Raw genomic sequence first — 24,700 nt, 5'->3', positions numbered from 1 at the left:
TGGGGAAGTGTAATCAGAAATGCTTCTCCACTGAGAATGAATACCTCAGTAATGATAGCAATTCACAGTCATTAGAGGGTCTTAATAGACTTACTCTGAACATGAAATGAGAACTAGTGTGTATCATTGTCAGAGCAAGGAAACAATTTCCTTCAGCAACACTGATAGGGGTTGGTCTGAGAAGATGGGAACAGATAATGAAATACCACTCTGTACCTTCAAATTTGTGTAATGCCTTAGATAGCTGAGGTAAGTAAGCTTTTGCAAGTGGATAAACTTACTATTGTACCATTTCCAGGATTAAATTAAAAGAGGTGAGAGAAGTAGTGCAGAAGTTAGGTTACTCTGCCTAATGCAAGAACACTGGCAACATTTTAAGTACCAGCAGAATATCACAGGATATTGCTACACTTGTCCTGCCATCTTTTTTTTTTTTTTTCTTTCCTTGCGGATTGGATTTTTCTTTTTTAATCTTTCCCTCCATTCTTCCAATCTTTGCATGTTTTTCTTCTTTTTTTTTTTGGAATCCGACTGATAAAGTATGGAACTTAAAAAAAAAAAAAAAAAAAGGAAAAAGAAAAAAAGAAAGAAAGAAAGAAAAACCCCCGAGAAGTGAAGATACTCTGCTCCTGCTGAGAAATAAGTGGTGGAGCTGAGCTCCTGGGAGCTCCTCCTCACTTTGAGCGCTGACCGTCACAGTTCTTTTACCTGCCAACCCCTTTGGAAGAACTGTATTGATGTCCCAAGAACACAAACACTTGTTAAGCCGGTGCACATTCTCGCAGAGATACTAACCAAGTACCTAAGTGAGTGAAGCAGAGAAATCACAGGTTGCTGTACTCTGAATATGAAAGCGAAAATGAACAGTGGAGCGACTTGCAGGGCTGCTGAATTTATCCTGCATGAGTGTGATCACCCATAAAGAGAGAAGTTAGATCATGGGAGTGAGAACTTCAGAGCTAGTTCTTCGAAGCAAAACTGTCACTGTTTGAAAGCATGGCTCAGGGAGCCATGTCTCCCCAGGAGAGAAGGCAGTAGAATCCAAATCACAACTCAGAGGATCTGCTCCTAAAGTGAAGTATTCCCCAAGATTAAGAAGAAGAAAATGAGTTTCTTGGTTGACTCAATGTCTTGGGGAAACAACTCTGGGATGCAGAACATTTCTCTAGTTCATACCTGCTTTGGGAGCAAATCCCAAAGAGCAGCTCATCTGTAGCAATATCAGAGATTTGAGCTACCTATTTAAGAGCAAAGCAGCAAGCCTTTAAGAAGAGGTCCCTGTTAAGACTCCTTTGGGCCCAATGATTTTCAAAAAGTACTGAGAACTCAACCAACACATTCTAGTAAACACATTCTGGAAATCTGAATAGACCAGTAATTTGAGTTGGAGTCTTGAGCATAAATGCAGCCACTCACTTTTATCTATTAATAAAAGAAACAAAAGAAATGTCATCTTTAAAACCAGTGAACTCACTCCGAAGATTTTAAACAAAAAGATGCTGCCAACACACTGCTAAAAAGACTGCTGAAAAGCAGCCAGTGAACGTTCAAAGTAGCTTCCTCTTTTGTGTAGCTTGGGTCTGTTTGTCATAGTTATCAGCAAAAGTTTCCTTACCTGCACATTGATAGTACACAAAAGCTGACCAAATGCATAAAATATTTATAGAAAGCAGATTCTGAGTTTTACCTGCAAAAGTTCCTGGAACATAAGTTTTAAAATAACCACGGACCATACCTATCTCTAGATATTTTTCATCAAGTTCTGAACAAGAAAATGTTAAATAATAGAAATAATGCTGGTGCAAAGAGTTTCCAAGGAAGGTGGTGTTCAGAATGTGTTTAAATAAAACTGACTTTTGAAAGTATGAAAAAATCTATTATACCAAATAAAATAGATTTAAATCTATAAAAGAGTCACTGTGCATGCTGATGCAAATCTACTGACTTCAGTCAAGTTTCCCTCGTTTAGACAGGAAAAAATTGCTCTAAGAGTATATAATTTCCTAGGAACATAGTTTATTTTTCCAATAGATTAAGTGGAAGATGAAATGGCAGTTTCTAAAATGTGTGAAATGCATAAAATACAAGCAATGGTTTGTTTAACCATTCACAGATCTTTAGAAATATTTATACTTAATTATAAAGATAAAATATGTATGTGAAATCCCAGCTCAGATAAAAACTGTACTGAAACTATCTCATAGTAAATTTGCCTTTTTTTTTTGAGAAAAAGTAAGATGCAGGGTAAAGGATTCAGAACTTCTTTGTGCTTATTTTGTTGAAGTTGTTCGAGCGTTGCTAAAGAAAATGATTATGTGACAGGAAATTGTGCATCCATTTGTAAATAACACATTTACAAAGCCTTTAGGGGTTTTACCAACATTTGGAATTATAATAGCCTCACTCCACTCTTATCACAGTAGCATCCAAACAGAATTGTACTCTTCCCCTTTCAGTAAGAAAGTAAAGAAAATATAAATAATATTGTTATTACAGTGCAAACCTCTTCTGTAAGATAAGCTGTGCAATTTTCATTGCATGAAATCTTCATTTGTATACAAATTGTACCTAGCAAACTCTTACTAGAATCCAGAGTTTAAAATCCAGAATGAAAATATCTATGCTTAACAATAAAACAATGTATTTTCCTCATGTCTTTTACACAGTAGCTCTGCTTAATAGGGTTTCAGCATTCTCCACATGCAGTCTATTTAGAAGTTATTACATGAGATAAGTATTTACAGTGAGATCTTTACAGAATTATTGTGAAAAGTCATAGAACTAGTGTGCTGCTGGAAATCGATATATTATCCACTGTGGGGCATGTGATTGGCTGATGATTAATAAAAAGAACATTTTATATACTCTGCACTTTTCCACAGAAAGGGGGGATATGCTATTGTTTGGATAATAATGCCATAAGAAAAAGTTAATCATTGTCTGATGTGCACTATTGAATCAAAACATACTTGTGCTGAGGCTGTGAATTTCCTTGATTAGAAACTCTATTTCCTGCTGGGATCTTCTCCAACACCAAGACATCTTGGTCATGTTCTTTGAGCCTTACAGTGTTTGCTTCCACATCCTGCAAGACAAGTTACTTTTAAGAAAGTAATTGCACCGATTTGGCTTATTAGTTACTCTGAAAAAATGCATGACTCTCAAACACAAAGACTCTGTGGATGGTTCTTCTCCCCTGTGCTTATCCAACTGCATTTGCTTTTTGAACAGGCATTATCAAGAGGGAAGCACTGGCGTTGAGGGAAAGGGATAGAATCATTGGAGACTGGAGCAAGAACCATGAGAAAAAATTCTGGATACACCAAAGGAAAAGAAATTTGCCAAAAGAGAGAGTGCCTCCAGAATTTTCCACGTGCAATACATTTTTACCCCTAGTTTCATATGAACATTATTGTGCATAATTTTAACTTAAAAAAAAAAAAAGAAAATCATACTTAGACCAGTAAACTGTCAGAGTACTCCTTTCTTTTCATTTTCTACTACCAGATCATACTAAAAAAAGGAAATAAAATAATTAAATATAATGTGTACTTAACACAGATGAAAATCAGTAAGGCCACAGACTTCCATCTTCTTTGAAGTATTAACCAGAGCTAAATCAGTTGGAGTCTCTATAGCCAATGCTAATGGCAACCTAGTTCCCACGTGAACAGCAAACATAATCATATCTCTTTTTTCTAGCACAGTACTCTGTCTGGAGTTACCAGGCATGTATACTTTTCCATACAGGGTAATACTGTTTTTGACTTTCTATACTATGAATGATTACAAAACAGCTTGTATTTGGATGCAGGTTTCAGTTATAGAATTTCATTTGAACACTGTAACACATGTGCCCTAAAATTAATAACTGGGAATGAATAATTAATTAATTAAATAAATTAAGCTGGGAATATCTTTGTAGAGCCCTCTGATAAAGGTATCTGTGTATTTACCTGTACCTTATTAAATTTGCCACTTGATTTTGCCTTGAACCTATTGAGTTTAAGGCACCTGACACTGATTTATGTAGGAGAACAAGAGATCTTGTTTTATTCAATATTTGGATGGGAGATCACCTAGAAATCCTAGACAGTACCAGGACAAACAGAGCACTTGGCAAATTCTAGACCACAGGAATGTGAGAGACAAAAGATGACATTTGGTCACATTTTCATGGCTAAGCGAGGAACAGAAAAAGAGGAGAACTGATTATACTTCATGTGATCTTCTAGACCGTCGAATCTCTGTTCTGCAATTAGGGACACTTCAAATATGGTTATAAATATATGTATACAAATAAGACAAGACTCTAGAAAGATTGTGAAGTTCTGACATCATACTGTCAGGGTGGCCCTTCCCACACTTACCCTAAGGATTCTGTTGAAATCCTCCTTGTCTACTCTCAAGAAGTGGCAGTTGTCTTCACGCAGAACAATAGATGCAGCTCTAGGAGCATCATTCACAAGTGCTAGCTTGCCAAAATCATCTCCTTCGTGCAGAGTACATACCACACCCTGCACAGAGCAAAACATTTACATGCAGAAACCCATCATTACTGCGGATTCTATTGAAAGTCCTTGTACAAACACCGGACTTCACAATCAAATACCAAAACAAATCTATTTGGCAGGAAATCAAAAGCCAAAACAATGACTAGGAAACAATACTTGATAGCTGGTTATTACTATTACTAAAGAAAGGCAAGAATAGAAAAGAATTGGCTTGTTCTCTAAAATTACATTCAGCACGAAGGACTCTTCTAGCCCTGCTGAAGGAAGTTGTTGAGTTGTTCTTTTAAAGAGGCCCTGAAAAAATAACATCAAGCTTGCAGAACATAATACTACATCTTCAGCTGACGTAAATCAGCAGAGCTCCATTTACTTGAATTTATAGTAACAGAGAATCTGGCCCACCCTGTGGCGTGAAATCCACTAGTCCCTATGCTAGATTTTGGTGGAATGCTTGATGTTCAGAACAGAGGATTCTTATTCACTGACTGAGAAATCAGCAGGGAAACAGGGATTTTTAAAGACTCAATGGATTGCTATGTTAGACATGCTTTTCAGTATATAACTTTACGAAAAGTAAGAGGTGCCATAAATTTGGAAGGTGTCCATTCAACCCAAGAACCACTAGTCACAGAGCAGCACTTGTCAGATGTGCCTAATACCTGTGATAAATATTAGTTGTTCAAATACTTGGGAAGATGGAGGTAGAAGATACAGGACAAAAACCCCCACAAGGTGCAAGTCTGTCAATTCACCGAATTCCAGCAAATGGCTTTGTCCTAAAGATACTGCTGCAACTGTGTTGAATTACATTTAGAAAGTGTGTAATATATACCAAAATTATACAGCAGTCAACTAGAAGTACAATAATTGAAACCACTGGATCATTTCTTAATAAAATTACATTCAATTTGTTTCCTCAGACAAAGCAATTCTGCTCTAAATTAAACTGTATTCCTTCAAAGTTTTTTCTTACAATTTCAATAATAAGGATCATATAAAAAGAATTCTGAAAAAATTACCTTGCCATAAATGACTACATTTACTGATCCCTTCAGGATAATGTACCAAGAAGTACCTTCTTCTCCCTGATTAAATACTACAAAAGAGAAAAAAGATTTTATGGTGAGAATAGAGTTATTCAAAACACAAATTGGCCAGATCCTGCACTCAATAAAATTCAAGGTAACTCTATTGCAGTCATATTAATGACTGCCAAGAAAAAGGTCATACTATGATTTTAAAAGTAATTGCCTTCAGATTTTAGGAAAAAAAAAATATATCCATGTAGCAATTGTTTTATAACTCTGATGTGAAAATTGCTTTTATTTTCCACATCAATTGCAACAATTACTTTATCGATACACGTCAGGTTATCAGTTTCTAATCAGCACATAGATTTGGATCCCACTAGAAGTAGTGTTCTAACTATTCCCTAGCAGCTGTGAACTTGATATTGTTAAATATAAATAAATGCCATGCTAAAACTTACCAGCATAAATAGATCTGAGGAATCTAACATTTTAAGTCAGTAAGATGGCTTTTTAATACAAGGATAATAATAAAATACCTTTTGCATGAAGATTGGTCCAATCAAAATTCCATATACAAACACATCCAAATCATACGTGATACATAAATCCAACCAAGAATATAGACTTAATTTTGCTACTGCTCCTGCAATTAGCAACAGCTGAAATTAACACCTACTACCCAGTTTTTGAACGCTGACTGCCAGTCAAGTTTGAAGAGTGCATTTAAGTTTTGCTCTTGTCATTTAAACATTAAGAATTTAATGCTCATGCCACAGATAAGAAAGATGATCTGACAGGACTCCTTTTACTTACAGACCGTTCCTGCTTTGGGATGTGACTCAAAAATGAGGACACCTGCTAATTCTCGTTTTACCTTAAAATAGAGAGAGAGAAATTACGGTCTTTATAAGTATTTTATCCTTCCTTATTACATATAACCCAGACACTCCTTTTCTTCCTGCTGCATTGTTCAGCACTCATTCAGAATCACACAGCCAGACGGTCTACTTCACTCAGTGTCCTATTCCCTACCAATTGGCTTCACTTAACATGAGCTCTACATTTACTCTCTCCAAATAGCTCAGGCAAGGGCATCCTTAAGATACAGTTCTCCACATCTTTTTTCATATACATAGAAGCAAAACCATCATAAACAATTAACAATTAACATGATGGAAAATTTCAAACAGTAATAACTAATTTATTCCAGAAGATTGCTATCAATTGTCAGTTACCCTATGGGGCTCTGGGGTACTGCTGCTCTTCCCTGAGAAATCAGTACCCTTCTCCTTACTGACTTAAATTTGGCAACTTCTGCTATGTCAGGCTGCAAGGCATAGCTGTATGGACCTGCTGAGACCCATCTCTGCCTGACAGCTTCTCAGACAAAATGTCCAGCTCTCTACCTCTTTCAGGAACTGGAGAATGTGACACTGCACTTGATGTCAACCTGTTCTCCTTTGGGTTTGTATTACTCTGGTGTGATTAACTCCTATGACTGATGGGGCACTTGTCTCTATTGAGACAGCTGCTGTTTAAAACCATTTTTTCCTTACAGTAAACACTGTTAGCATTGTTTTCACAAAGTGAGAGCAGCGCTGCAAAGCTCATATTATCCTGAGATTTTCTGTGTGCCTTATGTCTCTCTTCACACAGCCACAGATCTGCATGTACTTTGAGGTCAATTTCTAGGCAGAAGCATTCTTGTTTTCAGAGAATCTCAGCTGGTGATAACCAGTGTTTCAGAAGGATTACTATGTAACTTAAAAGTGCAAAATACAGATAAAAAGCATGCTCCAACGTCTTATTAGCATTAGTGTTTTCGTGCTGTTCTCCTAGATGTTTAAGTTGTACAGAAGAACAGCTGTACTTCTAGATGAATAACCTTTAGGCCATGAAGAAAAAAATGGGGAGGAACCCTCAAATTCTGGACACAGTCCAGATGACAGTATCTCTTGAGATGGGTAGATAAATTCAGGCTCTGATATCCTAAAGGTACGTACCAAACCTTTCCCTGGGCACCAAGTGTAAACGTCCCTTACCAGCCACCTCTCCCCATACTCTTTCCTGACAGTGCAAAGCATTCCCTGTTTGTTTGCAGTCTGGCGAAGAAGAGGGATTTATAGAGGTGCTTGGACATTCTTTATTAGTACACTGACCAGTGAACACACCCACAGGCCTGTTGTTTCCATAACTATTAGTCCACCAAACTCTTTTACAACCTCTGTCTGGAGGCAAAGAAGCTTTGACAAGGTCGGGAAGTATGCCACCATTAGCACTGTTCTATACATTGTAGAGGGCTTTCATATCCCGTATACATCCTCAGGTATCTTCTCCACTGTTTCCATCACTTGCCTCTGCAGTGAATGAATCCTCTTGATGAAGCCAAGAATTTGATTCGTCTTTAAAACTGTATTATATAATTGTTTTTCATTCATACATTAAGTTCATAGGCTTCCCTAGCAGGGATTAGTTCACCACCATGCAACTTGAGTTTTATCTATTTCATTTCCTGCTGCTTGTAGCTTATCTAGAAAAGTTATTACTTTAGGAATTATGCCTTGATTAAAATTAATAAACATTCCATTTTCTTTCAAGTTGATTGACCATTAATCTTCTGGTTCATAAGAGCAATGTTGTCTATTGCTTCTCTGAAGAATCCCTTGAAGCTAGGAGTGATTTCTGTCCTCTGCTATGTGTGTTCATGACACACATAATACACTGACATTTCCAAATTCTTAATAAAAACAAGGAGTGAACTGCACTTCTTGCATTTCTTCAAAATGCCAATTATTGCAGCTTGTATCATTTACCATATTTCTATATGTTGCTTGTTGTAGATTCTAAGCTCAAATCTGAATTTCTTCTGAGCAGGAAATAAGATGTTTGAGATTTTTTTTTCTCTGCATTATGTCTGTATTTTTTCTCTGCATTATGTCTGTATTATCAAAAGTCTTCTCCACTGTCAGTATCTGTCTGTCTTAGGTAGTTTCTTTTGTTTGATTTAAAATGTGTCATTTCTGGCTCTCAGAGAAATCTTTCTTTAAATACCTTTTCTTCCACCTACCAAATACGCTAAAGGATTTTGTCTGGCTGTTCCCTCTTGGTTCAGTTACCCACTTTGGATGTATAATCTGTTTGAAAAAACATTGCTCAGATGTTATATTTTTGCAGAGTACTATCTTTTTGTAGTGCAGTTCCATAATTATCTGCATCTGTCCAAGTTAGCTGCAAATTATTAAAATCATCAAGAACTTCCAAAGAAGCTATTATAAAAATAAATCTATTTTTTGACTGCCTTCCTTCTTCTGAAATCACCCATATCTTGCTGTTACCAAGAGCTGTTTAACTCATTTCAGTTGCCTACACAGTGTGTCACTGCTGGTGAGACTTTAAACAGTTGCATTCTCTCCTCCTGATATTTTCTCCATGTAATTTATTCCTGGTTCACTGCACTGCCCTTGCTTATTGAGAGGGAATGCACATGAGGAGGTTTTCCTTCAATCTAGGACCAAGCTCCAATAGCCAGCACTGCACAGTACACCTTTCTTCAGTAGGTAATTCCTCTGCCTAACTGGTTCAAACCAAGACTTCTAAACATTCAGAAATCAGACATCTCTTCTACTGAAGCTCACTCAGACGCACCACAGTCTCAGGTGTGAGGTCAGATACCATTCATCTTAATTTAAACGCAGATACAGCCCCAGACAAGGCACCTGTGACAAGCGAGTGAGTTATGGACTGTGCAGAAACACACAGAGATTACTTTAGCTGATACACAAAAGACAATCTTTACAGCACTTGGGTGATCCTCACAGGTGGGAATAACTTCTTTGCATAGGAAGTATAAATGGGAAGGATTGATTGAGCTCCAATTCTAATCACCAAATGTCACAATTCACCCTCCATTTTGGCAATCAGTTATACGTTTAAAAAAAAAAAAACTTACTGTGGTAGAAAGATGAGATAAGGCTTTAATGTGAAGAAGTTCTTCATATATAATTTCTAGATCATCTATAGTTCTCTGGCCAGGCCTATGGGTAGAAAATTAACAGAACAGAAAAATGCAATAAATGCCCAAAATAATAGCTTCAGAGAAGTACAAAACAACCCATAATACTCTTGTACTGTCTACTGAACAGGTCAGGTTTTTTTTTTAGGTACAAAATAATTGTATGCTGAATATGACTTAATTAAACCATGTCTTTTGCAGAAGGAGAAAAAATAAATCAAGGAAAACAGTATTATATTAAGTCAAGAAAGGAAAAGGAACTAGTTTGTACATTTTTACACCTTCACAATGGACAGATTTTTGCCCCAGCCAGCAAGTTTAAATTAAAAAAGACATTGAGTTTTAACACTGCTGCCCAGACTGGTATAGAGCAACACTATGAAAAGGCCATGCAGAGTCCAGAGCCACGTCAGCGGGCGCACCTCCAGCACTCTGTGCTGCAGGGGTGCAGGCACACCCTCTGTCGTACATCCTAACCAGCTCTAAACCAGGTCTAACTGGTGGCAGCACAATGCTCAGCACCAGTTCTACCAAGCACAAGTCTCCTGAAGCAGAAGTCCTGCAGAAGCAGGGCTGTTGAACCTCACTGAAGCGTTGCTTGGTGATCCTGACCATGGCCTGCTCCTCGCCAGGGCTTGCCATCCACCCACTTCTGTCACAAGCACACAGTATGCACAGGGCTACAGAAAATAACGCAGATCCTAAGCACCTTTATTTCATTCACATTGGCTACAGGGACAAAGGACAGTTCTGGCTGGAGGACTGAAACACACAAAGGATGGAAGCCCAATGAAACCACCTGAATGACACCGAGCAGCAGCCATGGCAACCACCTTACAGAGATCCTGGTTAGACAGCTTGCCTGATGAAATCAGGTGTTCTATACGTAAAACTGTCAGATAAATCAGAAATGATACATTAAGATCTGTTCCTTCCAAAGGACTCCTGAGCCATGGGTGGGACCTTACTTTTTTTCACATGCAGCACTAATTAGTTGTAGCAGATGGACAGTAGCAGTGGTCTGTAAAGGAGCTTTTGATTTCTGTTGAACAAATTCCAAAGGAAGCAGTGCATCTTGGAGGACACTGTGATTGCCACAGAGTTAATGCTGAGTGCTGCTGTTTAGCCACATGGGTAAGAACCACTCGCTATTCCAACTCCTCTCACTGAAAAACATGAGATGCTGCCAGGAATAAAAGCATGCATCAGTGAAGGGATAATCCTCCTATAGGACAACAAGAAATTAGGCTGTTACTGTGTTTTAAATAATTGTGTTTCTGCAGCATCTATACACTGGCAAATTTTCTGATTGCTAAAAAAATGGCACAAATGCTCTAAGGACTGCAGTGTGCCAGAGATGCCTTGGAGGATCTAATGACTAGTACTCATGAGAAGGAGTTGTAGGAGTTTGTGAGTAACTTTTAATCTCTTCCTGCATATAGCGCTCTACAGTTTTTTTGCCTGATCCCCTTTGGTTCAACAGTCCGTCTAAATCATGTGTGAGATAGAGGGAGTAACCAGCAATCGTGTTGCTCTGTTGTATTTCATCTGTTTGCAAAAGAAGTTTGATGGAGACTTTTTTGGGTGAAAGAAATGTTGAAGAAGTCCTAGAAAACATAAGGACAACTGACCTCTTCTCTGCCAAGCAAGCTGTATTTTTCATCTGTTCTTCATTTACCAGTGACATGCACTTATTATTACCCAGATGAAAGACCAATTCATAACAAAAATGTCTTGGATGAAATTCAAGTTGTCCTTTTTTTTCCATACAGAATGGAATAAACTATCTGGGGAGAAACAAACTGAGTTGGTACTGCTATGCCCTCTAGTGACTCAAATTACTCTTTTCTGTTTCTAAATCTGTTGAAATTACAAGGCTGCCACTCCTAGGATTTATGGGGGGCAGTAGAAGCTTAATTAAGTACAGAATAAAGATAAGCCAATACCATCTACCTTTTCCTGGAGATTTAAGAACCACAAGGTAAAGATTTTAATAAAAAGTACTCCCCACAGGAAATAACAACATTAATTTTATTGCACCCTTGCAAAGCCTGCATATCTTGGAAAACAAATAAGGTAGTGTATCAAATTAACAAATTCCTACAAGAAATTAACATATGAAAGTATGATGTCTAACTACATCAGATCTCTGTCAAGACAAAAGGGTGCACTCTTTTTTTCAATATGTCCATTTGTCTCCTGTGTTAGCACACTGGGAGGACTGACAATCTATAGTGGATGTACCCAGTCTTTACTTCTGCTTCTGCAGATGTCACGTGGAGAGATATTAGGCATCACTGCTTCTGTAAAACCTGTGTGGTGACCCACTGATGCTGATTTGTAGGATCCTGCTGTGTAAAGACCTAGTTTCTGCAGGGGACTTATTCTAACAGCAATAGCTGGTTATAGACAGGATAATAAATGGCATAGGTATAGAGAACGAGGCTACACATTAATGGACAGGAAAACTCAGGTGGTATTAAGTGATCAATAAAAACTGCTCAGTGTTTGGAGAATTTATCAAGGTCAGAAACATTGAGCTTCTCTGTGACTAGGATGTTGACAATAACATAGCACTTCACCACTGATAAACCATGTACATACAAACAATATAAGTAACCAGAAAATTCAGAGTTGGTAAGAGAAAGTGAAAAGATCAGAGGCCCCATAACACTGTGACTGTATGTCAAGCATCTTTCCAGAGTACAAGTTTTGCCTGCAAGTACTACAAAGAATACAGAGGATACAAGAATAATTTTACCCACTATCTGCACCTGAGGGTGGAAGCGAATGCATGTTCACTTACTCGAGTATGGAAGCTGATTCCATAATCTTTGTACTTGAATCTAAACTCTTTGATTAACTCCATAAACACCACTTACCACAAATAATACCTGCAAATATCAGTGAACTGATGTGTGGAAAGATAATCTGTATTTCCTGTCCCAGGAATAATGCTTAATTCATTAAATATTATCAGTAGGAATCCCCACAAGGGACTATGGAACTAATACTGTCTATGGGAAAATTCAGTATGGTTCTGACTACTGACAGCCAGGTGGAACATGATATATAAATAGAAACAATAAAGAAAATATAGTTTGCATAATTTTTACAGTACCTTCAAGAAGTTATAGATTAATAGCAGTAATTACATTGTTGTTTTATTATATATATGTTTTGTGGTTTACTAAGTTTAGAACTCCCTAGCATCCTGTCCAGGTTACTTCTGTGAATAACACAAAAATTTATTTAGTTATCACATATGGAATCAAACCCTCTTTGTGCTGAGAAGAAAATTTCCTGAGCACAACTACCAAGAATGTATGACACAAACTTATTGTTTCAGTCATACTGTTAACTTACCGTACACTGGAGTATTAAAACAGAATATAATCCATTGGAGTTAAATACCATTTCCTAATGAACACCATCCTCTCTTTAAAGACTTCTGTTATTATTGTGTCCAACTTTGTACATCCTATTTCATTAGGGTTAACCATCAAGTTAGCTGTATCTGAACACTATTAAAATCAGCTAAAAATAACTGAAAATATATTTTCAGTATATATTTTTACACTGAAGGACTGAAAAGTTTGTAAGGAAGAGATGTATTAATTCCACAACATTTTTTGCCAGGGACTTGCTGAAGGTCTGCACCTGTGCTCCAGGCATTATAGGGAACAGAGAGCTGTGTTTGCCACTTCACAAAAGGCTATTTTCATATTCACAGTGTATGTGTTTCCAAAAAAAACCTAACCAACCAAAAAAAAAAAAAAATCCAATAGCAACAAGAGCCTGCCAAAAATTCCCTGAGCTCTATTCTGTTTTTTAAACTATAGAACATTCTTTCACAGTTTGACAGTTAAAATGCAGCAGTTAATGTAATAAACAGAGAATTTTTTAAGTTGGCTGTCAAAACAAGTGACACTTTTTGCTAGAGATTTTCAGATTTTGAACAATAGAAAGTACCTTTCAAAGCAACAGCTTCATTATACAATCAAATTCTCAAAGTAATCTTCTCATCAAAGAATATTGTCTTATTTCTTTCACAGTAATTATCGAAGTTCTGTAACCTCTCCGGAAATGGTGACTATTGTAAAATGCAGCTGTGTTGGTTTGAAAACTGTGGGTCCTGTGCAGGTCAGCTACAGCCAGTGTTTCTAAAGCCCTGACAATTCCTTGAACTTCTGGCTGCTATAATGGTGTCTAGTCAAAACTAGCAGGGCTTTGAGGATTCACAGAGATTTCAATAGCTTTGATACACCTCAGCACAGACTGGATTTTCAACTAACAGGATCATAACATATGTAAACTGAATACTACAACAGTAGTTAATATGGTGCCTGACAGTACAGGCTTGCTTCCATGAGCAAAGGGCAGCAAAAATAAGCACTTTCAGGGATACGGATAGGGAAAGATGTCAGATGGCTGTCAGTCTTGAGAAAACCTCATTCCCCTCACTATATTACATGAAAAATCTCCTATGAATATTCTTTCAGGTGATGCTGTGCAAGTGACGACACACGGGGGAGAGTGATACTTTTCACAGCACCATGCCAACCTTTCAACTCTGCAAGGAGCGTGGATGATAATCAACACTGATCTTGCCAGCATAAACTTACACTGGCTGCTCTGAAAGTCATGATGGAAAGAGAATGTAGCAGGCTGCTGTAAAACACGATAACCTAAGGGAGCAATTCCATAAGAACCAACCTGCTCAGTCAGCCTGAGGCAGAGGAGACAGTTCAGAGCTGCAGGGTCACAGCACACAGGGTGCTGTTCACAGCCTCCTAATGACTGGCATCTACTCATGCTTGTAAGAAGCCCTCTTTCACTCCTCAGTGGCAAATGCACTGGACATCTTTGAGAGGAGAAAATGTCATGCTTCCTAGACACCATGAAGGTTTATGGGTGCACTATACTCCCAGACTGGTTTGTCTATGCGTTTTGTGTGAAGGGAGTGTTCCTTTTGATTGTCCTTGACTAGACAACTACCAAACAGAGGAAAGAGAAGCTATCCTTTAAAAAGTGTTGCTGCACAGCAGTGTTATCTACTTTTATGGGCACAAATATCTGATTGTACTTTTTGAAATTCAGTGCTTTCATTGAGATTTTGGAAAAGTGTCGTCTAACTTGTATTCACAGAGTAAGTCAGGTCAATGTGCAAATATGCTTATGATTTAAACAGATAACACTGGGAGAAAATGGAGTAGGCAAAGAATACAGATAGAAACAGAACATGAACAAGCATGTGTGTTAAATCGATTCAAGACATTTTTAGTATAAAAATATTCTCACATGGTTGCCAGGGCCTAAGCCTATCCCATAATAAAGGCAAACTTTGTCAATGGCCTCAAGGAGTAGGATCCAGCTTTGTGTACCTACCTTTCTTGAACTGACCCTTACAAGTAAATTGTTAGTGAGGGTGACCTTGAGTAATTCTCAGTGCACTTAATTAGCAGTAAAGTATGTCTTCAGTGGCCCCTAAACACTACCTGCATAATAAGGAGGCTGCTTTCAATTGAGGATCAAACAGAGTTTATATTGGTTGCTTTGAAGTCACTATAAAGCTGCCTGTAGAAAAGGGCTTTAGCTGAGTTTTCAGTGTGACCAGAATGTATTGCTGAAAGGATGGTTAGCCAACCGATGAGTGAGAGGACATAATATGATGGCTACAAAAAGGTTAGGCAGACATCCATTGCAGCCTATGTATAGAAAGTGTTGTGTTTTTTTTCTTCTTAAAATACTATTTTATAACAATAAGAATAGGTAAATAAATCTACCAAGCCACATTTCACACCTTGCTAGTAAACTACAGCAGGGGAAGTCCAGTCTCTCTCAATTCAATAAAGTTCTACCAAAGATGAATCTAATTAAGGGCTGCCACTTATGACTGTAATTGAAAGGTACCTGCTGTGCTGCCAGCCCTACCACTCCACTCATTTGCAATAACCAAAAGCAGTGTAGTTAATTGAATGGCATGCCAGCACTGTAAGCGTTAATGGAATCTGCACCTTACTTTTAGGGATACTCTGAAATGAAATAAAAACTCATAATGCTGCATTTTCCACAAAGTGAGTATGATAGCATTCATAGGCTTGATGACTATTCCAAATACACAGTTCAATTTATAAGCATGAATAAGGACCAGAAATTATTTAATACTGACTTCCAACTTTGGAGTGTGAGCAAACTGGAACCAAAATGAAAAAAAAAATGGTTAAAGGATGCCTGATAATATATATAGCTTCCCCATGTTCCCATGCAATAAAAAAGGCCTGTGTATAATATTAATTCATTAATCTGCTTACGGTTTTCTGAGAATCATCCTCATATGAGCATCTGGCCCAATCTGAGACAGGAAAAGCATAGTGTCCTGTAGCTCCTCATCACACTCTTTTTTCTCTTCCTCAGTTGGCAAAGGGGCATCTTCACGCTCATCATCCAAAAATCGGTAAAATAAGTATTTGTCCTGAAAGTAGTGTTCCTGATCCACTGAAAACAAAAAAACAAAAAACAAACAAACAAAAAAAACATATCAAACACTAATCTCTCCTCATTCAAATTAAAATTGTAGAAATCTGCATAGCGTTGTACGTTACAGATGGATTAGTAAAGAAGAGAAAGAAAACAGAGGAACTGCAAAAATATAAATCACGTTCATTTCTCATGCATGTCCAAATTATATAACTTAGAGGACACACTTAAATTGTGTACCACAAATACTTTGCAAAAGACTTCAATTTATGTGTGGTGTGGGTGTGCATATACGTGTGTGCAAGGATGTTTTCTTTACTATATCTGCTTCTGTTCTTATTGTTTCAAACCATTTTATTTAAGCAACTGGGAAAATAGTAATAACGCAAATTTCTAAGATGTGTTCTCTGACATGACCACCTTACCATACCTGTTTCAGACAGGGCTGAAAGGTAACAAACCAAGAAGCATCTAAACTCCTTTTCATGTTCCAGAAATGTTATAATCAACATATAATTCCAAAACCAAGTTCATTGACCTATATCTTAGTGGAAGAACTTGGACAGTCTTCCAAGATAAGACTTCTAAAGAGAGGCTATAACACAACAAAAGACAAACTCTTAATCTTCCAAGCAAGTCAGAGTGGTATGTTGAGCTGGATGTCGTGATGCAGTTGCAGCAACATGACCTTGGGAATTCAAGACATGAATTCATGATAAATTCATGAATTAAAGCTACAGCCCTTAGGGAACAGAAGTGGTGGAAACAATCTGTCTTCTCGGGGTAGAAATTTCTCCCTGGGACATGGGAAGCACAACAGACAATGACTGGAAGTGTACTGAGACAGGGCCGCTGTTCTGCACTTCATAAAACTGTACATGCAAAACTTCAGATATGAATATTGGTCTAGAAAGCTGCCCTTTTGAGGGCTATAACATCTCATTACCCAGTAAATCCTGTCAAGTGGAAACTGTGAGGTGACGTAAAACACAGTCAGAAAACCAACATAAAATCCCAGATCTCTCCACTGGGATATTTGGAGTACTGATTTTGGAACCACTCAAAAAACAGTGAATTTCACTCCAAAATTATGAATCTGAACAAACAGAAATGCTCACATTCACTTCCAAATCTTTCACTTGCAAAATTTTGACTTGGAAATCAGTTCTGTGTATAGAAATACATGTTGTTTGTGGTTCAAGCGCTATCCAGCTTTTGCAGTATAATCACAAACCAGTACACTAATACATTTAATTACAGTTGCTACCATATTATTGCAATTTCATTTATTTTTCAATATTTTCATAAGTTATGAAGGTATATTAGTAGCAAGATTCAGTTAAGACTGTCTACATGTTGCTGATCTGTAGTTTTTCCTTTGGACTCATGAACCTTTTTTTTTTTTTTTTTTTTTTTTCAAGAAAGAGATCTACAGAGGCAATGATGGGACACATTGCCCATGTTTTAGTCAAGGCTCTGATTTTTTTTTTTTTTTTTTAAACTTACCGTGGTTAAGAACACCTTCTTCCAGCAATACTTGCCACATGCCAACAGCCTGGCTTCGGGAATGGACACAAGGACTTTGCTGCATCATCCAGTCAACTAATTCTGTCCCCACACAGCATTGTCTGAAGGACAAATAAATAGAAATGAAAAGGGAAGTAGCCATGAGAGAGATCGCATACACTATCTGCCAAGAACAGGTATATCTTAAACTCTTAGATCTCGTTATCGAAAAGACAACGTCACCATCTATGCATATATACTTCAAATACTAGTGAAGGTGTTCAGTTTTGTGAGAATCTGCTCAGCTAACAACAGGTGGTTTGGGAAATGCAATGTTCAGAAGATCAGAGTGAGCCTGTGCCAGCTGGTACAAGATCTGTAGCACTGGTGTAACAACATTCTACCCAAATTTCAGAGGAAACCTCCCTGTATACAAAGGGAGTTTTTCGGCATCCTGCATGAAACTAATCACCTAATGCTGGTCTAACAGCTTTGCCAGTAAGAACAGCCCCTACAGGAAGAGTGAGTATTTTGATGGTGTTCCTTGATTTGTAACCAAACTGTGGCTAGACTGGATCTGGGGACGGTGGTTTGTAGGTCTACAGTGCTTCTGAGGCTCTCTCTTGCTAGGTACTGGTCACCTTGCAGCTCCTGGCTGACCCAGAGGTAAACAGCAGCAGGCCTCATATTCTGGAGAATGCCCAAAGGTGTTGGTGGGATAAGCTCATCGGTCACTACAAAAAATTCTGTCATAATACTTCCTACCAAAGCGGAGCAGAAGCAAATGAGCAATGTGATCAAAAACTTACAAATCTAACTGATGACATCTGCAACTGACAAATCTGTAACTGAATAGAGAAGCTGGCTAGTCCTTCTAGACAGGCTCTCATGGCTCTGCAGTTCATGAATTTCTTTCAGAGACTAAGGAAGTAGTTATTACTGCTGAAATGTATCCTAAATAATGGCTCTTCCAATTAAAATCCCATTTCAATGACCAAACTTTTCCTCACCGGGATACAATTTAATTTTTGGCATTCCATATTTAAAAAAAAACAAAAAACAAACAAGGACAGAACTGTAGGCATGTTTCCCAGTTATGCATAAGACAAAATGGTGCAGTTATTTGGACCAGCATTGGTCTTCATGTATTTTTCATGCTCTTTAGTTGTTCTAAAACAACGAGCCGTGCCATGTCATGATAGATCAGCTCACAAACTTCTAATACCTTGCATCACATTAAATGCATTTTGGACTGTAATATGGAAAATCAATGCACTTATCCCCAAAGTGGATCAACAACATAATGATTTACTATTTAGAAAAAGACACTTGGACGTTTTAAACCAATTTTTATTTAAATATTCACCAAATAATGCATGGGGTATTTGATTTAAACATTAGACACTAAAACAAATTGATTGTTTCTTAAGGCAACAGGAGATAGATCCTAACTCCCTGAAGTCAGATTCCTGTTTTGCAAGTGCCATTGTTATCTCACTTCAGCAAGACAGTGCTGCCACCAGCAGGAAGACAAGAAAGCCTGGCAATACACTGAAAAAAGTAATTTTGAGCAGAACATCTACATAAGGAATGTTTCTCACTAGGTGAATTTTCAGAATTCCACACTGAGCAACACTACTGTAGCAATCTGTACAGTCATGTAATATAATTAATGAGATTTCCTATTCTCTCTTACTAATATACAAAGAGAACAGAATCTACATTTTAACTTGATATTGCACAGAATATCCCAGCTAACTATGCTGTTAACTTTAGGAGAGTTTTTGTATGTGAATGCTCTGTTCACAGTCATGGACTCAATTTCCAGTCAAATTACTTCAGAAAGGATTTACCAGGGCCATTAAAGACCTCATAACACCCAGACTCAAACAGCATCACAGGATAATTTCAGACCTTTTGAGACCTGCAAGCATGGTAAGGCATAAATCACAAATCAGATGATGGCAGGCATAAAAATTCAGAGACCTCTATACAATCAGCTCACACACCTGTACGTCTTCAGATGATATTTACGATCTCTTATCATGTGAGGGGCTCGGGACAGAATTGCATTCCGCAAAATCTTTCCAGCTCTGAGGATCTTTTCTGAAGGAACCTTGGTGATCATGGAGAAAAAAAAGGGACCAAGACACACAGATTTTAAACTTTCCACAGTCTCTGTGCTGCCTTCTGCAAAACAAAGCACAAGTTCTCTTCTCCCTAAATTAAAAAAATTCTTGCACGGATGCTTACTTATTCAGAGCAATGCAAAATATTGTGGAATTTAAAACTCACATACATATCACATCTAGAAAACACCATGCCAACTGATATGCATCGCACTGCTGGAAACAAGTTACTTCCATTTATCTCGCAGCCTGGCCCTACAGCACACCTATGTCCTATTACCTGTGTAATGGTTTTAGTAGGACGATGTGGGATGTGAGGTTCAATAAGAGGTGTCTGAAAAATAAAATGAAATTAAATACATTTTAAAGGTTGGGAAGTAAAATAAAAAATAAAAAATAAAAGCAGAAAAAGGAAAAACCCACAAACAAACAACAACAAACAAAACAAACACCTGAACAAAAAAAGCTGTAAAAACAAAGTATGCAAGTTCAAGCCATGTCCAGGGGATGTAAGTAGAAAAAGCTCTCTGAGGACATCCTAAAGACAAACTTGGCTTTTAATGTTTGGCAAATTAAAACAATGACATGACCTGTGAATATGAATAAATAAATGCATGTTAAGCTTTCCAAAGTACTAATGAAGTGCTCAGTGCCAACCATCACACCAGATCTGAGGCTGTCCGGGCACCCCTTCTGCTTGCTGCTCTCGAATCCCCGTGGGCACAGCAGCATTGCTCCACAGGCAGCTGCCTCTACCAGCAGTCCTCCTGCCACAGAACCTCTTACCTCCTCTTCAGGCATAACACACAAGCAGGAAAGATGAAAAGGCTCTGCTCCCAGTACCTGTCTTTCCTAAACTCTCAACACCTAGCTGGCAACGCTTTCACAGCCGCTCACCAGAGCCTTCTGAAATACAAGAGCACACAGGCCACTTGCAGACTCCTGGGCAAGGACCTTCACAAAGGGGCCAGTGAAGGAAAAATAACAGAGTAAAAGCAGGTGACTTGGGTCAGGTCAAGTGAACCACTGGCTGCATACTGCTGGGCTGCCAGCCGCTGGTCTCCTTAAATCGGACATCTGTTTGTTAACTCCCACTGGATTTTAATGCTGTAACAAAGCACTCGTGGTAATCAGATAGGGCTAGAGCTACAAATGCAGCAGAAGACTACAGGTCAGCCAGGAAGGGGAGGATGAGGGAGGCACATCACAGAAATCAGAAAGATAACTGTATAGAGAAAACTATGCAAATGGTTTTTCATTTCTACTCAGGCCTTGCAAGAAGTCTCTCAAAAGGCAGATCAATACAATTAAAGTAGGACTCCTGGTTTTTCTCTTTAAACGTCTAAACATTTTTTTGAAGACTCAGTTAAGTTATAAGCACTCCTGTTACCGGAAGGGAGGGGGAATATCCTTTGATATTTGTTGGTTTCTGAACTCATGTGAAACATACTTTGGACAGTTAACATTTGCAGTTAAAGCACACTAAAATAGCAGGAATCTGTTTTAAGATGCCTCTAATGCAAACAAAACTATCAAATAAAAGTTTTAAACAAGAATATAAATAAAGGATCAAGTCAGAGATAGCACTCTGAGCATTACCAATTTTTGCATCCATTTTCTTTCCAAAAGGAGTTCAAATTCTCATCAATTTCAATGAGACTGAAGGTAAATATATGCTTAAGAGGTTGGTTAAACTGCCATGAAGATCAAGATGAAAATTATTTTAAAATTCTATATTCTTAAAATGAATCAACAAAGCACAATATACTCAATCTAGCTCCCAGATTTCAATTCCAGTTAGAAATATACTTCAAAGGAGAGATAAACATGTAACATAAAGATAAAAAACTTTTTCATAGCAATAGACTAGTGAAAATGAATACACGTCTTTATTCCAAAATGCATAAAACTAATAGTTGAAAACACTGAAGATGGATGAAGATTTGTCAATAAACCTCCCATCCTAATTGAAACAGAATATAAGAGAATATTTAGAAGAAATCTGATTCAACCTGAAAGTGCAGGGAAAAAAAAAAATCCAGATGAAAGCTAAGTCCCAACACAAGAATGTGCAGTAAGAAGAGCTGTTCTCCTACATTTGATTCTGACCAACACAGAAGCTGACCAACACAAATGGCGAAAGCAGAAGGTGTCTTGGGTGAAGGTGATCTCATGAAATGATCCCTTGTCAGAACCTCACAGAAGGAAGTAAGAACATCAAAAGCAGAAACAATACACTAGGAAGAAAAAATGCCATGAAAAGGGAATACCAATAACTAGATTTCTTGAAGGGGTCATGGGGAAGCAAGAATAAGCTAAAAGGAGTTAAAGAGTTACAAAACATACTGCACAAGTACATTAACAGCAAACAAAGACAAGGAAAAGTGTTGATCTACTACTCAACAGAATAGCAACTGTTGACAGATAATTCAAAAAGGCCAGGAGTCAATTTATTTTTTGTGTCAATGTTTACTGAAAAGATCAGTGACAGAGAGATGGCTAGTATCCCTAGTGGCAGAGTTAAAGGATTAAAATCTCAGCCTGAAAAAAGAAAAAAAAGCATGAGAAAATTTATGAAAATAAGGTATTTTCAGATCAGCTGGGTTTATAGAATTTCATGCAGAAAAACCAAAGAGACTGAAAAAAATTAAAGACAGCTGAGGATATCTCAGAACCATCAGTCTGAGAACTCCTGGGAACTAAGCAGAAGAAGAAAGAAAAACGGAAAAAGGAAGAGCTGAAACATTAAAGATATGTCAGCTTAACTTGTCTTCCCAGAAAAACAGTCAATTTGTAAGCACCTGGAAAAGAACAGGGAGATGGATAACAAATGACATATTAATCAAGAACAAAGCATGCTGAACTGATCTAATTTCCTTCCATGACCAGGTAACAGCACTGATGGATTAGGAAGAACCAATAGATTTCTAACCCTTTACTTGAGCACAACTTCTGGCATTGGCTCATACGATAGCCCCTTGCACAAAAGGTGATTAAATTTTTACAAAACAGATGCAAAGCCAGTTGGAAAAACACATTTTGAAAGTAATTACCAGCGAAGCACTGCCCAACTAGCAGTTATATTAGAGGTCCGTTTTGAGTAGGGTTCTCAATAACATACAGCATATCTGATCCTACTGAATATTAATGGAGGATGAAATCAAATGCACACTCATTGATTCTGCAGAAGACTTCAGGGTGGGAGGGACTGCTCGCTCACTGGAGAACAAGTTTATAATCTGACATGGTTTTGATATTAGTTTGAAAAAATATGATGGTATTATGCAACACAGATTGTGCTGATTACTTTTCTGAAGCAGGCATAATCTGCTACAGAAAGACAGAATAGGGAAAAGGTATCTTAGTAGAAGTTCCAAAGACAAAGAAATAAGGTTTATAATGGATATTAAACAGAACTGAGTAAGCAATGCCATACTTTTGTGAATGGGGATGCAGTAGCAGATCAGATACATAATGAGGTTCTGCTTTAATCAACCTAGATAAGACCCTAAGCTAAAGCACTGTCTCTCCTTTGGCCACTTGACTTCAAAAACACCTAAACCAACCGAATTCAGAGAAGAGCAACAAAATTAATCAGAAAGCACAACATAAATAATTAAAGTTGTTCAGCTGGACAAAAGACAAGTCTGAGCAGAAGTGTGACAAAAAAGTCTTCAGATTTAAAAGGCCTTGGAAAAGAAGAAAGAAGTGACCAAGTCCATTATGTAGAGATCAGAAAATGGTTTAAATTGCTGTGAGAAAGAATTCGCGTTAGACATTGGGGAAGCTTTTCTAACAGTGTAGACAATGATACTGGCACAGATTGCCAGGGAGATGTGGTTCCTCCATCTTCGGAGGCTTAGGAGGAAACCCAAGGTATGTCAGGAGTGACGGGTACAGTTAATTGTGCAGGTGGCCCAGGGATGGACTAGGTGCTTTCCTAAGTACCTTTTACTCTCACTGTACGTGCAATTTTCAAGGACACCTTTGCATGTCTAAACGTAGTTCAACCACAAGGTGACTCTTAAAGAGATGATCAATAATACAACCTTGAGCAGCAACCCTGGTCTCAAGAAAGCAAGGCAGTCACTCCTACTGAGGAACAGTTTCATTAATGCCCGAAAGACAGGGCCAGCAAGGAGCACCTCCAAAGCTGCAGCCTCTGAAAGATACTGCAGTGAACTCTGGCTGCACTAACAATGAGATTAAATGCAAGAAATAGAACCACAGGGCTTGGACTGAGCTTGTAATAGAAAGGCAAGTCATGCTCCAAAGCCAGGGAAATATAATATCAATTAGTTAAAAGCAGATAACAGTGTTCCTATACCAACTTCTCACCAGAAGAGCTGAATTCTGCACGGGATCGTATCTTACAAAAATAGTCACAATTTGACTGAGCTCCAAGATACGTTCTGTGAGTCTTTACAGTTTTGGATCCCCCATTAAGGGATACTTAGAAAGCACTAAGAAATAATGAAGTAGCTCTTCCCTTACAATAGCAGACAGCAGTGTTTAATTACCTTCTTTACACATTCCAGTATCTTTGAAGAATTAGTATGATGAAAGCACATAAATGTTGCAATACCTGGGGCTACTTCTTAATCACGTTTTTCAGGACGTCTGAATAGGGGGAAAATTTATTAGGTGAAGAGCTCAAATATGTAAGCCAATTATACAAATTGTTGTCCATCTCCTGGCCACAGAAGCGACAAGCACAGCAGTACCATCCTGAGCCTTAGATACTTCTTGCTCTTTTCCAATCAGTGCCCACACTGTGATCTGCTGATCCTCCCGCTGCAGGGGAGAAGAAGCAAATGGGCCTGGAGGGTGGAGAAGAGGGGGCTGCAGGTGTTGGAAGGGAGAACCAGAAAGAGAAGAGAAACTGTGATAAAATGGCTTTCAGTTTAACATTAACAAACTTGATCACTATACATTTATGGATTCACATTCAAGCAAACCATTCATGAAGCCAATCACAAAACTCTTGAAACTGGGGGTGAAGAAGGGTAAGTAATAATTTTAGGCTCC

At 38.0% G+C, this 24,700-nt stretch overlaps 1 protein-coding gene across 5 annotated transcripts in view; it reads right to left on the bottom strand.

The window, feature by feature from the left end:
• RAPGEF4 (Rap guanine nucleotide exchange factor 4) overlaps window positions 1-24,700 on the bottom strand; it is a 148,188-nt gene that overhangs the window by 36,456 nt on the left and 87,032 nt on the right. For 2 of the 5 annotated variants that reach the window (XM_035332469.1, XM_035332471.1), the window contains 9 exons: window positions 19,953-20,006; window positions 19,553-19,659; window positions 17,544-17,665; window positions 15,872-16,055; window positions 9,495-9,579; window positions 6,359-6,419; window positions 5,534-5,610; window positions 4,371-4,517; window positions 2,970-3,085 (listed from right to left, as the gene is read on the bottom strand). In XM_035332469.1, coding sequence (XP_035188360.1) covers window positions 2,970-3,085; window positions 4,371-4,517; window positions 5,534-5,610; window positions 6,359-6,419; window positions 9,495-9,579; window positions 15,872-16,055; window positions 17,544-17,665; window positions 19,553-19,659; window positions 19,953-20,006 — 953 coding nt within the window. The remainder of the gene's footprint in view (window positions 1-2,969; window positions 3,086-4,370; window positions 4,518-5,533; window positions 5,611-6,358; window positions 6,420-9,494; window positions 9,580-15,871; window positions 16,056-17,543; window positions 17,666-19,552; window positions 19,660-19,952; window positions 20,007-24,700) is intronic. The other 3 variants (XM_035332472.1, XM_035332473.1, XM_035332470.1) reach the window with 2 other exon arrangements.

This window comes from Oxyura jamaicensis, chromosome 7 (assembly GCF_011077185.1).
Source record: "Oxyura jamaicensis isolate SHBP4307 breed ruddy duck chromosome 7, BPBGC_Ojam_1.0, whole genome shotgun sequence".
NCBI classification, from domain to species: Eukaryota; Metazoa; Chordata; class Aves; order Anseriformes; family Anatidae; genus Oxyura; species Oxyura jamaicensis.
The sequence above is the reverse complement of the archived record's forward strand: the minus strand, read 5'-3'. Positions and strand labels throughout refer to the sequence as shown.